The sequence below is a fragment of the Lucilia sericata genome, unplaced genomic scaffold (genome assembly GCF_015586225.1).
Source record: "Lucilia sericata isolate MDLA Ls3-8-SP2 unplaced genomic scaffold, ASM1558622v1 Contig001031F_arrow, whole genome shotgun sequence".
Classification (NCBI taxonomy): Eukaryota; Metazoa; Arthropoda; class Insecta; order Diptera; family Calliphoridae; genus Lucilia; species Lucilia sericata.
In genome coordinates this window covers 28,215-41,844 of record NW_023995012.1, presented here as the reverse complement: position 1 = coordinate 41,844, position 13,630 = coordinate 28,215, and the positions used below count along the sequence as shown (strand labels likewise).

At 27.7% G+C, this 13,630-nt stretch overlaps 1 protein-coding gene across 1 annotated transcript; it reads left to right on the top strand.

Moving 5' to 3' along the window:
- The first annotated feature begins 8,312 nt into the window (after positions 1-8,312).
- On the top strand, positions 8,313-12,913 carry LOC119609665 (serum response factor homolog). The gene is made up of 2 exons (XM_037964522.1): positions 8,313-9,646; positions 12,854-12,913. Exons 1-2 carry the CDS (start codon positions 9,056-9,058, stop codon positions 12,896-12,898), a joined length of 636 nt encoding a protein of 211 aa, XP_037820450.1. The 5' UTR covers positions 8,313-9,055; the 3' UTR covers positions 12,899-12,913.
- Positions 12,914-13,630: the final 717 nt, after the last annotated feature.

Genomic DNA, 13,630 nt, shown 5'->3' with positions numbered 1-13,630 from the left:
CTTTGATATTTTTAATGCTTTTTATGATTTGCAAGCCAATAACACTTATTAGTCCTGCCCCTAAAAAGGAAAATTCCTTGGTAAAACTAATTTTGTTCTATATGATCTAGAATTAACTATTAATAAGTTTTAACCAAATCGGATAATGAAAATTCGTGAAATAATTTGATTAATTATCACAAAATTGGGAAAAATTGGCCACTTTCTTCCGCTTTCATACATACACATGTACGTTGATACCAATGTAATTGAACTTATTACAATGATGACTTTTACTTCATATATGTATGGTTTAATAATTGTTTAATTATTGCACTCACCATTTAGCAAAGTTCGATGACGTGAAGGCTTCCAAGAGATCAATGTTATGTTGATGTTGGTGTGATTATTGCTCAAATTTTGTTAAAATAAAATGGCTCAATTCACATCTGTTTTTTCCAATTCTCTTTTAAGAATCTTCCAAAAAATCATGAACATTTATACGGTGATTTCTTACATACAACTATTTATATCTTTTTTTGTTTGATGTTTAGTTCTATTACTTTATATTTTATTACTAAATACTTATTCGCAATAAAAATAAAATAAAATTTTTAACATAAAAACAATTTAGTTTGATTTAAAATAATAAATATGTAGTATTTTTAATGCATTTATTAAAAAAACACGTATTTTTTTTCATGAGTATAATATGAACAGCACGAATGAGTGTAAAGAGGATTCTCAAAAACAATCATGAAAATCCCAAATCATATTTGTTTTCTTATCCCCTATTCTTCTATACCCCGCTCATCAAAAATCATCGATAAACATGAAAACAGACGTCTGAGCAAACATGAACAAAAATCATCTTGTATATTGCATGTATGAGTTTCCTAACCACTGAACATCAAAAAGTGAAACGCTGTCAAAAAGTACCTAAGTCTAATGTCAGTCGGTACCTAACTCTAAGAATGTATTAGTAGAATTCTCAAGCTAACATAGTTGCAAAAGGTCGGGTTTAAAAATATTAGAAAAAAATAATTACATTTAAATGTATATTTTAAAAGAATTCTTTAAATATTTTGCAACACAAGTTATCTATAAACATTTTATAAGAATGTATGTTTGCTTTTTAATCTGCAAAATTGCAATATTTTTTAGTTTTAATTTCAATTTCAATAACAAAAATTTAATGTCAAAAACATAAAAAATATTTGTTTTTGGTTTGTAAAAAATAGATTCTTTTCGGACTATTAAATGCATTTAAAGTATACAAAAAAAAATAAAGTATAAAGTTAAGTGATAAAAAATACATTAAAGTGCTATAGCCACGAATTTTCGCGACAAAGTTTTAAAGTTTTGAGAGAGAATAACATTCTTACATGTGTTTTGGAGTTACATAGAAGTCGTCTGTGAAAAGAGCGTAATGTTATTGTTGTAAAAAAAGTCACAGTTTCATTTCTTGGTGTTCAGTGTTCCTTACCTTGAACACAAAAATTTATGTTTAATTAGAGATTTAGTTTTTTTTTTTAATTTAAATGCTCTCAATTTTACAAATACATTGGTAGGAAAAAAAAACTTAACAAAATTTAATATTTGTACGTGTTTTTTGGCCCACCGACGAAGCCTATTGAAAATGGTTGAAATCGGTCCATTATTTCACCTAGGCCCCATACCTCCCTACCCCCGAAAAGGGCTTTTGAGTTCATGATTATGTTAAATATTGTAGTATCTCTACAAAAATCGCCAAAACTTAGTTCTATATACGTCTTAATAATACTACCGATTTTCGTAATTATCGGACTTTATTTGACCCTAGCACCATACAAAGTCCCCTTCAGAAAATGACTTGAAAGTCAATAAATCACTAATAAACATTAGTATTACGATGAAATCCAACATACATAACTCTAATGTAAACGTAAAGCCATGTACCAAAATTTATAAGGATAGGCCCATATTCACCATTGCCCCCATATAACCCCTCTTTTAGAAAATCACTTTTTTCAACAAATTGTTAAAATATTTACGAATTAAGGTAAGCATCTTAAATGCTTTGTTATAAAAATGATCCACATTTTTAACATGCTCAGTGGTGTAGGGTACCATATGGTCGACCATGCCCCACTATACTTTCCTACTTTTTTTTAGTTTACAAAGGGCGCTATTTGATTAACAAGACATTTAGGGCCAATCTTTAGGAGAAAGATTAGCGATTAAATTAAAATTAATCCTCGAAAGATGTTCTTGAGTACTTAATTAGTTAATTTTGTTTGCAGGTTTAATCTTATGCACGAAATGCAAAAGTGTAAACAGCTGATGCAAAAAATTAATACTATTTTTATAAATATTAATGTTCTATTTATTGATTAGTATAAATTATGGACACTTCAAAATGCATTTTTTTGTTTTTAATTTAAGTTTTCATTAATTTTCATATTAAATTTACAATTGTCTTCTTCTTTTTTATAAAACATGCATTGTTTTGATAACAAACAGTGAAGTTTTCTGTCGTTTTGTATGGCAACACTGCGAAGTTTAATCTTGTACTCAAAAACATCAAAGGGGATTAACATAAGATTAAATTTATTTTTTGATTAACTAATCTAATTATTAATTGGCATTTGATTACCATCTCAAAAACCCGTTCTTAATGAAGCGGAAATGCTGTTATTGTGTTCAGTAGTATAGGTCAGTTTAGCTAATCTTATTGTTTTATTGAAAGTATATATGGGCAATTCCATACGATTGTATGTGACATTCGTACGGCTTCAGAGTGGTATAGATTTTGTAAAATTAGGAGTACTTGGAAAACAATTTTGTCATTCTGTTCCATGTAAAGGTTATAAAATATATATTTTAGAAATATATGCATACACACACTTCAACAAATCAAAAGGAGTAGGAAAGTGCAGTCGGACATGGCCGACCTATATACATATTTAAGCAATTTATAGATAAAAATAAAAAACTGGAGTTATATGGCGACTAGGGCCAAATATGGACCGATCCTCATAAAATTCTAGGGTGTGATTTTAATTCATATAAAACTTATTTGTGCCAAATACTAGTGATTAGAGGTGAGTTACGGACGTTTAAGTGTTTTTCTGAAATTAAACATTGAATGGAACTAGGGTCAAATGAGGTCCAATCGTTATGAAAATCGGCATAAAGGTTTACGCTTATAAACATTTTAGATTTGCCGATTTTTGAAGGGATAGTATTATAATTAACAGAATTATGTGCTAAAAAGTGATATTTGCGAGTCCGTTTGTATAGCGGTGAGGTGTAAAAATTTTCAACAGTCTTCGTCTTTGGTGCTACAAAAGATCATATACAAAGTTTTGTTGATTTATCTTCAAACATGCAGAAGTTATAAGGGTTTTATTTTTTCAGTCGTAGTTTACCTTTTCATGGAATTGCCCATATGATGATTTCCAATAGTGTTAAATTTATAATCTTAATTTTACTTTTGCAGATTGTTAAAAATTTGTTTGTGGTATGGAAAAGTTTAAATTCTCAAATTGCATAATCAATATCAAATTATAGTGACCCATTTTAAATGACCCAATATGTTGTTAATTATTCTGTAAATGGTTTCGATAACCCCGAGCTTGGTATGGATGTTATGGTCAAAAAACTAAAAAAAATCAATTTTTGGGATTTATCAAAATTTTTTGAGAAATTGAGGGATTTGTATTAACAAATTTAACAATTTCTTTTAAGTTTTACATTCTTAATGAAAAGGGTTACATAACTGTAAATTTTCGTTAAAAAATATTCGTAAATAGAAATTTCATATTCGCAAAAATTAAAAAAAAAATATTTTTGCCACATTTTTTACAAAAGTATTCCATGAATTTCTGAATTGCTAAAAAATTTATGAATTTCCAATCCATTGATATGTAACATGTCTGCATTGTTCTTTTCAGATGTAAAATTAAGGAGGAAATATTTAACATCTCATGATAAAATTGTCACCCTTTGATTTTTCATCATTGTATTGAATACGTGACATACGTATTATTTAATTTTTGCAGTCACAATTTTACAATTTTACCATGAGATGTTAAATATCTCCTCCTTAATTTTACATGTGAAAATGACAAGGTAGACGTATTACATATCAACGGATTGGAAATTAGTCTTCTTTTCAGAAATTCATAAATTTTCGACCTAAAGTTGAATTTTTTTTACAGGTGGAAAATATCGATTTTTTTCAGTTTTTCTCAAATTTGGCCATTTAGTAATAAATTGAACTTTATTGTAAAGGAATCGTAATGTGCACAGAGTAAGCATTTCGGAAAGATATAAAACACAAAAATTGCTTGAAAACTTTAATAGTTATTGCAATTTCCCCAGGCCATTAACGTGTCCCACGGCACATGAATTCGAAATGTGACAAAAAAATTTACGTTTTTGGGGATATATTCTAAAAAAACATTTTGTTACTTATAATATATCCATAATTACTCGAATATTAGGTTTTGCCCTTATAATATAACTCAAACTTCTTCTCAGCTATGGTCAAAAAAGTTTGATTTTCTCAACGGAGGTTTCAAATTTCCAATTTCAGTTTTTTTTAAACTTTGTTGAACAAATTTCAAAATTTTTAGGAGATCTCATGGGGATTTATGGTCAATAAACTGTGGAGTTCAAAGGTCAAATTTTGCAATATTTGGGAATTTTTAGTGTACAATATCGAAATAATATTTATTTGTCGGCCATATTTACCAAAAATGACTGGAATTTATCGTATATAGTCCGATATTTAAAATAGAGTGAAAAAAGGTAGATTAACCCTTTAAGGCACTTGGCAATAATTTAACACCAAAGTTCAAAAATTCGACAAAACACTATCTATTTGAATAATGCTCTATATAAATAGAGGAATAACAGAAATAAAACAAAAAATTCTATATTAAGTATAAAAATTATACTTTAACCCTTTTTGACTATGGAGTAAACTTGAGGTGCACATTTTTAAAAGAAACATTTTGTTTTTAAAACTGATAATTTACGTAATCTTTTTTACGGTCGATTTTCAATCTAATACGTCAAAAAATACAAACATTATATGGTCAAAAAGGGTTAATTCAGAAGTTTTTATACTTAATATAGAATCTTTTGTTTTATTTCTGTTATATAGAGCATTATTCAAATAGAGAGTGTTTTTAGAATTTTTGAACTTTGGTGTTAAATTGTTCCCAAGTGCCTTAAAGAGTTAATCAACCTTTTTTCACTCTATTTGAAATATCGGAATATATACGATAAATTCCAGTTATTTTTGGTAAAGATGGCCGACAAAAAAAATATTATTTCGATATGGTACACTAAGAATTCCCAAATATTGCAAAATTTGACTTTTGAACTCCACAGTATATTTAAGAATGTTCGATTTTAATAAAACTTGTATTATCCAGACTATATATAATACTCTGATAATACTTTATTTAAAATGTGCAAACGTAAAGAATTAATACGTATTCTCTAAAATATTACAAAAAATTGCGATTTTCCCGAAATCCGTCGAGTTCTATTGGCCATAAATCCCCATGAGATCTCTTAAAAAAATTTGTTTAACAAATCGATATTTTCCCCTTGTAAATGCACTTGAAAACTTCAGAGCCGTTGCTTTCAAATTATTTTGTTTTGAAAAATCGTAACTAACAATGTCAATCTAGCGTTTTTAGAACAATTTAATTGAATTTTTTTGAAAATAAACATTTGTACTTTTTAACTTAATTGTACTGCATTTTTAACTACGATGTGTGTTTTTGCCGATTTAAAATCTGACAAGCCTATATCCATTCCACAGAGAGCATAAAATAGTACGTCGAAAAGTATATCAATCACATATTTCTCAACGTCAAAAAAGTTTCCCCGGCAAATGCTTTGAACTTCAAAGTTTGAAGTTTTCGATATTTATTCTAAAAAATATCAACTTTTTAAATACAAAATCGATAATTGTCGATATAAATAAGGCCGACGCGATAATCTACATGTTTAGGTCCCAAACATGTAGATTACTATTAAAAACATATGTAATGCTATGTTTCCACTGAGGCGTTTTGAGCAAATCTAGTGGATTTGGACAAAACTAGTTGAAATCATGTAGATTTGCCATACAGTTTTGACAAATCCAAATCTACTTAATCTACTAGATTTGATTTAAAACATGTCGAAAATGTATTTTTTCGAATAAGATTTGTTTATACAACACTGCATTGTGTCTAGGATAAGCAAATATAACTATAGGCTATCCATTCAAGTTGAATGTTTTCATCAATAAAGTGACTTTTCATTTCGAAATAAAAACAAAACAAATTATAGTTTTAAAATTAGTGGCATTTAATAAACAAATTTATACCTTTACAGTTGTAATTTTGAATTTTTAATGTTTAGATTTTAAAGAAATTAACATAACCGTCGTTATATCAAAACAAAATGACGGGATTTGTTCGAAAATTCGAATATCAAAAACGAGTAAGCTCAGTAGAAACACCTTGAAGAGGTTTAAGCAAATCTAGTAGATTTCAAACCATTGGAAATATAGTATAAATTTGTTTGCGAATGGTTTTAGAAAATCGATTAGGATATCGATGTTTTTTTCAAGATATTTGTTTGTGAAGTACATACTTAAAATAAATAACTAATGAAATTTTTTTATAGCTTCATTATTCAAACTTTTCGCGCTTTATAAGCTGCAAGTTACACACCACGCATCATTTTGATCTTTCTTTTAATGTTTTTTAAGACTATTACTGTTTTAAAAATCAAAATTTTAAGTTTTTGTTTATGTTTATTCTTATTCTACACAAAACAAAATACAAACCTGATCAGCTGCCGACGTGTAGAAAGTTGATAAACTTTTCGCGGCAGACGCGATACAAACTACAGTGTGTAACTTTTTAAATGAAAATACGCCATTTCATTTTTTTGACAGAAGCCCATAACGCGATGTCGCGTACAACGCGTGTTGTGTACTTCCACCTTAAAAAAAAAGCGCAAAATTTTTGAGTTGTGTCATTTTTGAACTTTGTGTGCGATATGTTCTCATATTCCCAACACACAAATTTGATAAAATGGCGGTGTAGTGTTATGAAAACATTATTGATTCCAAAATCGTGGAAGCTCCTTCCAAAGGAAGTAGGCAATGATATGGTTGTCAACTTAGTGATTGTAAAATAAATCGTTGAATAACTTTGCGTATAACGTCTTTTAAGGGTCTCCGAATAAATTACTGCATATTTGTGGATAATCGGCCACGACATGCGTCATCAAGCCCCTTGTCCGAAAACATTAAGCTCTGTAGGCTCAGTCAGATACCCAATTTCTAAATAAAATCTTGACAAAAATAACTGATGATGTACTGCTACACAATAATTAATAATATTTTAGATGAAAGTACGTTCTTTTTTGTTTTTATTTTGAAAATATTTGAACATAAATCGAATACTCCTATTATTTTGAACAATAGATTTTGTATATAAATTTAAAAAAAAATATATATTTTTTAAATAAACTTCTTAAATATTTATAACAACGATTATAAAAATTAGAGAACAAATTAAATAAATAAATTATAAAAATATTCAATATAAAATCTTCCACTAAAAAATGTATATGTACATAGTTTCATCTATTTTTAGAAATTAAAAAAAAAAACGGTAAAAATAAAATTAGATTTTTTTAAATACCAATTTGATAAGTAAACATTTATTTTAAATTCAGATTAGAAATATATTAAACTACACATACTAGGTATATATATCTGATTTTATTTTTTAAATTCGATAATTTGCTTAAAAGTTATTTCAGAAATAGTAAATGAGAAATATTTATACATATTTATGTACGTATTTGTTTTCAATTATACCTATGGTTTCGATTCAATAGATACGTTTTTACAATATAGTTATGCATACATGAATTGTATGTATGTATGTATGATTGTACATACATATGTATATATTTCTAAGTAAGTGTTTATTACTGGGTCTTTACAAAAACCAATCAAAGATCTTTAAATTTTATGCATATATGTACACACCATCAACGAATGTAAATATGTACATAATACTGTTTTTAATTCTCTCTTTAAGAAGTAGTTAAGAGAATATCATTAGAAGAGAAAATACATTTCGTTGCGTTTCGCTGATCATGAGTCATGACTCGCTTATGATATACGAACGTCTGTTTTTAGTTAAGAGTAGTTTATCGATTCTTATTCTCATTGTTAATTGATTTTCTTTGCTTTATTTTTTTATGGTCGCTTCATTTATTAGAAAACGTGTAGTATTCGTATTCGGCATTGTGCTTCCATCTAGAGAGCACATAAGGCAAACGCAACCGCATTAACTTCCATATAATATAATATATTATCAACCCACGTCTGTTTTTTTACATTTTTGGAAGAATATGGCAGTTTTTTTTTGTTAACAATAACTAAGTCAATATGCAGAGCCATTAGTGCAATTTAAGAGGATATATTAGCCATTATTTTTTCTGCAGTTATCTTTCCAATTACTTTGAACTGTTAGTAAATGCAACTCTACAAAAAAATTTAATCATTTTGCAACACTACATTTTGACATATTTGGGCGCCCTGACAGTATAACATACGATAAGTTTGCAGTTGTCAAAATTTCGGTGGTACGGTGCAAATGTATTATAAATAATGTGGAAAATGTAAATAATAAAATTAATATATTTACAAAGTATATAAAATTGAAATATTTAAGTGATTAATCTATCGATAAAAGTGAAATATCATAAAAATTTTTATTTTATTTTGTGAAAATTTAATAATTTGTTCACAGCTGCTAAACATCAGCGGTCGTCGTAATGTGTGTTCTGAAACCTGTGAGTTAACGTATGTAGATGTGCTTGTGTGTATTTTATGTTTATTTTTGGATGTAAATATACACCAAACAAATCAACTTCATCAAAAATATTTAATGAAAATATTTTAAACGCGCTGTGTTGTTACATTTAATCCGTTTTTAAAAATTAATAAATTTACTATAACTCCAAATAAAAAAGCATCGAGGTGGATAATTTCTATCTAAGAATGGATCCTTCGCGTGGAGACTCGCGCTATAATTTAAATTACTCGATGAGTAGTATTGGATTGTCTTTAGCCGATCAAGCAGATATGTACGGGAACCCAACTGCTTTAGGAGGCAGACCTCCGAGCACGGGTATTTTACAAGGCATTAGTGGAGTTGGAGGAGGTCCTGCTGGAGGACTTTTACCCCGTTCTGCTGGAAATCTTATGTCAAATACACAATGCCAATCTTTAGGCAGCAACAACACTAGTGGTCACAGTGGCAACCAACAAAGAGGTTTAAAAAGGGCCGGATCTGATTGCTATGAAGAATCCCATCATCGTGTTAGTGCCGGTAGTATTACATCTCTTCAAGGCCTGGATGCTTGTGGGAGCACGTCAAATGTACAACACAATAGCCAGCAGCAACCACAATCAAGTAGCGGTAGTGTACAAGATATTGTGGATGAAAGTTATAACATACAGAGCAAAAAGTCCCCTCCGGCTAATGGTAAAAAAACGAAAGGTCGAGTCAAAATAAAAATGGAATATATTGATAACAAATTGAGACGTTATACAACGTTTTCAAAACGTAAAACAGGAATAATGAAAAAGGTGAGTATTTTCCAAAGTTTTAAATTTATACAATTTTATGCTAATTTGCAAATACCTATACAAATAATTTTAGTACTATACATTTACATGCACGTCGGCGGCATCTACTAATAGATTTATTTTTATTTTTATGGATAAAGGAATCAAATACTAACTTGGATATTTGTAAGCTTTTTTTAATCTTTTAATATTGTACGTATCTTAGCCTATATAAGATAATGTGAAAGTCCTTCCCGCCAATAAATAATTGTGCACGCATCTTGATATGTATAGTATTGTTTCCTTGCTATTCTTGTTTATTGTTATTTAGATAATTCGAATAGAATACCAGTAGTAACTAGCTACCGCCTGTGTTTGCAAAAGAATAGTTAATTGTACAATTTAGAAGAATATGTGTGCATGTAGACCCAAATGTCATTTAAAGCGTGGGTATTAATGTGCATATGCCGTAAGAAAAATAAAACAACAATTGCGGTTCCAATGACAATGACTGCGATAATATGTATTTTCGTGAGGATATGTGCATTGCCATGACAATAATGGATAGTATTGAAATGTGTAAACAACAATGGGTACGAAATACACATACAGTGGCGAAAATTTAAATAGCAAGCTTTGGGTATATTTAAAAATTAAATATAGTAATTTGAAAATTCATATCAAAATCTGCAGAAAACTGCTATATTTGGATTTTTTAACAAAATTTTATTAAAAACATGCAAAAAAAAAAAAACTTTTCCTAAAAGCAAAATATAAAATGCGGAAGGTATCAATAGAATAACAAAAATATTATTAAAGTTTTTACTTCTTTTTTTAATAAAATTTTATTAAAAACATGCAAAAAGAAACTTTTCCTAAAAGCAAAATATAAAATGGGGAAGGTATCAGTAGGATAACAAAAATATTATTAAAGTTTTTACTTTTCTATTGCTTTTTTTGTGTTCTTTTTAATTTAATATATTTATTTAAAATATAAAGTATAACATTTTTATTTTGCTGGAAATTTCTTTTTTTAAAAATATTTTAATTTTATATTTTTGTGAACACTTGTGGAAGTCACTTCAAATTAAAATTTTTCATATGATTTTGTATAAAAATCTTACTCGATTGGTCGGTAAATTTTGATTTCAAAATAATACCTCTTACAAAGACAAAAATGGACATAAAATTTAAAAATTTAATTTTGGTACATATGTATATAAAAAAAATATTATATATATACAAATTATATTCGTATTCGTATTCAGAAAAAAGAATGTAAAACAATATTTAAAACTATATATGAAAATCACTAACAAAAACTGAGAAGTTTTTAATTTTATATATTTTTTTTAAATTGTTTTCTTTTCTTTCTGAATTCGAGCATAATACATTTTGTTTTTTAAGATTTATTTTGTTTTATGTTCATTTTGTTTAAAGGGAAAAAGAAAATTAAATCATATATATACCCTATATTCAAAAAGTGCTAAATCAATAAATGATCTACGTCTGGTATAAATTTGAAACCCAAAAAAGTATTTTTTGCACTTTTAACAACAATTTTTGTTAATATGCTATCTCAAAGTTAGCACATTTTGAATATAGGGTATAGGTATGTAAGGATATATTTGGTTTATAAAAGCAAAAAATATTTAATCGAATTTTTAGATGTGATTAAGATGTCGTTTGTAAAGACATAAATTATTTTTTGTTCAGATGTTTTTAAGAAGTAGTTCTCGGTAAGCCACAAACTGAAGAAGAAAATGGCAAAATTAAAGCGTTTTTGGAAACTGTCCTAAGTCACAGGAATTTTGCAAATAAATTAGCATATAGTCATAACAAAGGCAAACATATGAGCTATCATAAAAACTGCCACTAAGTCAACAGATTCTGCTTGTTTTTTCGGATGATGGATTATTTTTATAATTTTTTATAATTTTAATATAACTAATTACTCTATCATTTTTTGCAAATGTAAAGAAGTAAACCTATTCGAATGAGCGGCATATATGTATTCTAATTTGAGAAAAATAACAAAATCTGATACAAAAAGCGCAAAAGTTCCCAAAAGATTCCAAATTTATACCATAACTGGAAAATGTATTGAGTTAGCACTTTCTGAATATAGAGGGTCGATATACATATGGGTCATTTCGTGTAAAGTGACCCAACTTTAAAAATCGATGTCTTCCGATTTTGATGAAATTTGCACCAACCAAGCAAACAAATTTTGAAGTTGTTCGAGAAGAAGGATACTTTATAGTACATTCAATAATGCACTTTAAAATAAATATAAATTCTCATGAAAATCATCGAATGTTCATTGGTTGTAAGCACTCATATTAATGACGAACTATTTTTTCAAATATCGGTCCAGAACTGCCGGACCTAGAGATGGTCAAATTTTAGTCACGCATACAAATGCGTGAAACTTTTCATCTATTGTTCCAAGATAAAATTTGATCACAGGAGTTCAGATAGCTATTTCTTCAATGTTTCCAAAAATAATTTAAATTTTTTAACTTTTTTTAAATAAGTTATTATTAATTTTTCAAAAACCTCAATTTTTTTTGCTCAAACGAAATCTTAGACAATTTACTTTAACGTTTTTATAGTCACATAATGGGAATCAAGTGGGATATCTATCAAAAAAAAATATTTTTTAACTAAACAATAAGATTTTTTCAATATTTGGCACTTAATTTTCCCCTATTTTTTCAAAATGGACGTTTTTGTTGCTTTTTTTTTTTTCTCAAATAAAAGGTTAGACCATTTCCTTTAAGAGCTTTGTTTATACTTAGTGGGATGTCTAGCCTACTATTCAATAGTACTAACATTGGTGCAAATTTTGTCAAAATCGTTTTTTTGAGTTTGGTCACTAGATATGAAAATGCCCATATATAAATACAGTAGGGAGAATAAATGACAAAAGACCTCTCATGGAATAAAAAAAAAAATAATAATGCAAATTCAAACAGTTTTTCTGTCACTTATTTTATGTTTAATATGTAACAAAATGAATTGCAATTCAAATCAATAAGCATCAAGTTCTAAGTAAAAAAAACAGACAAAACTAAAATAACTCACATGTACTCCATTTTGCACCAAACAAAAAATTTTGGGAAAAATTGCATTTTTAACACATATTTTTCAAAATTCGTTATTACGTTCATAAATGTTTACACATTTTGGCATATTTTCTACCAATTTTTCATTTACTTTATTTAGATGGCTCTTCCTCTCCTGCTCAATCCGCTGATAAAGTTCGCATAAATTGATAGGAGTTAATCGGTACTGTTTCAACCGCTTCTTCATGTTTCACCACAAATTTTCTATTGGATTGGGTTGGGGACATGGAGCTGGACACTACATCAATAGAAAATTATGCTCAGAACACTATTCTTTACTATTTTTGATGTGTGTTTTGCATCGCCATATCGCAGTGAAATAACTTCTTCACCAGAATAGGCGTTATTATATACACAGTCAAAAGATTAATCTGAAAAATATATAAATTGTGTTTTTTTTTTTCGAAGTTTATATAAATTTTCAGTACATTAAAGTAGGTATAAATTTGATAAAGCTACCTACACACTATGAGAGAAGTCGTTAGATTTTTATTTCATACTGCCAAAACAAAATAAAATGAATATTGGTATGATTATCAAAAAAAAATCAAATAGAAAATATATTTTGTTTTTACACTATCAGATTTGATATAAAATGAAACTTCAATTTGAAAAAATTCAAAGAAAAAACGTAATTTTTCATTTTGTTTCTGTTTTTATTTGAAATTTCTTTCTTGTTTTATGTTTTTCTTTGTTTAAATAAAAAAAAGCTCAAATAAAACGAAAAATCCAATCGTTTTGAAATTTAAAAAAAAAAAAAATTTTAAAATAATACCATTTTCAATTTTCCATCCGTATTTTCATTAAGTTTTATTACATTCTGTATCTAGACTATAATATTTTTAATTTTATTTAAAAATTTTGACATGTCGTTTTA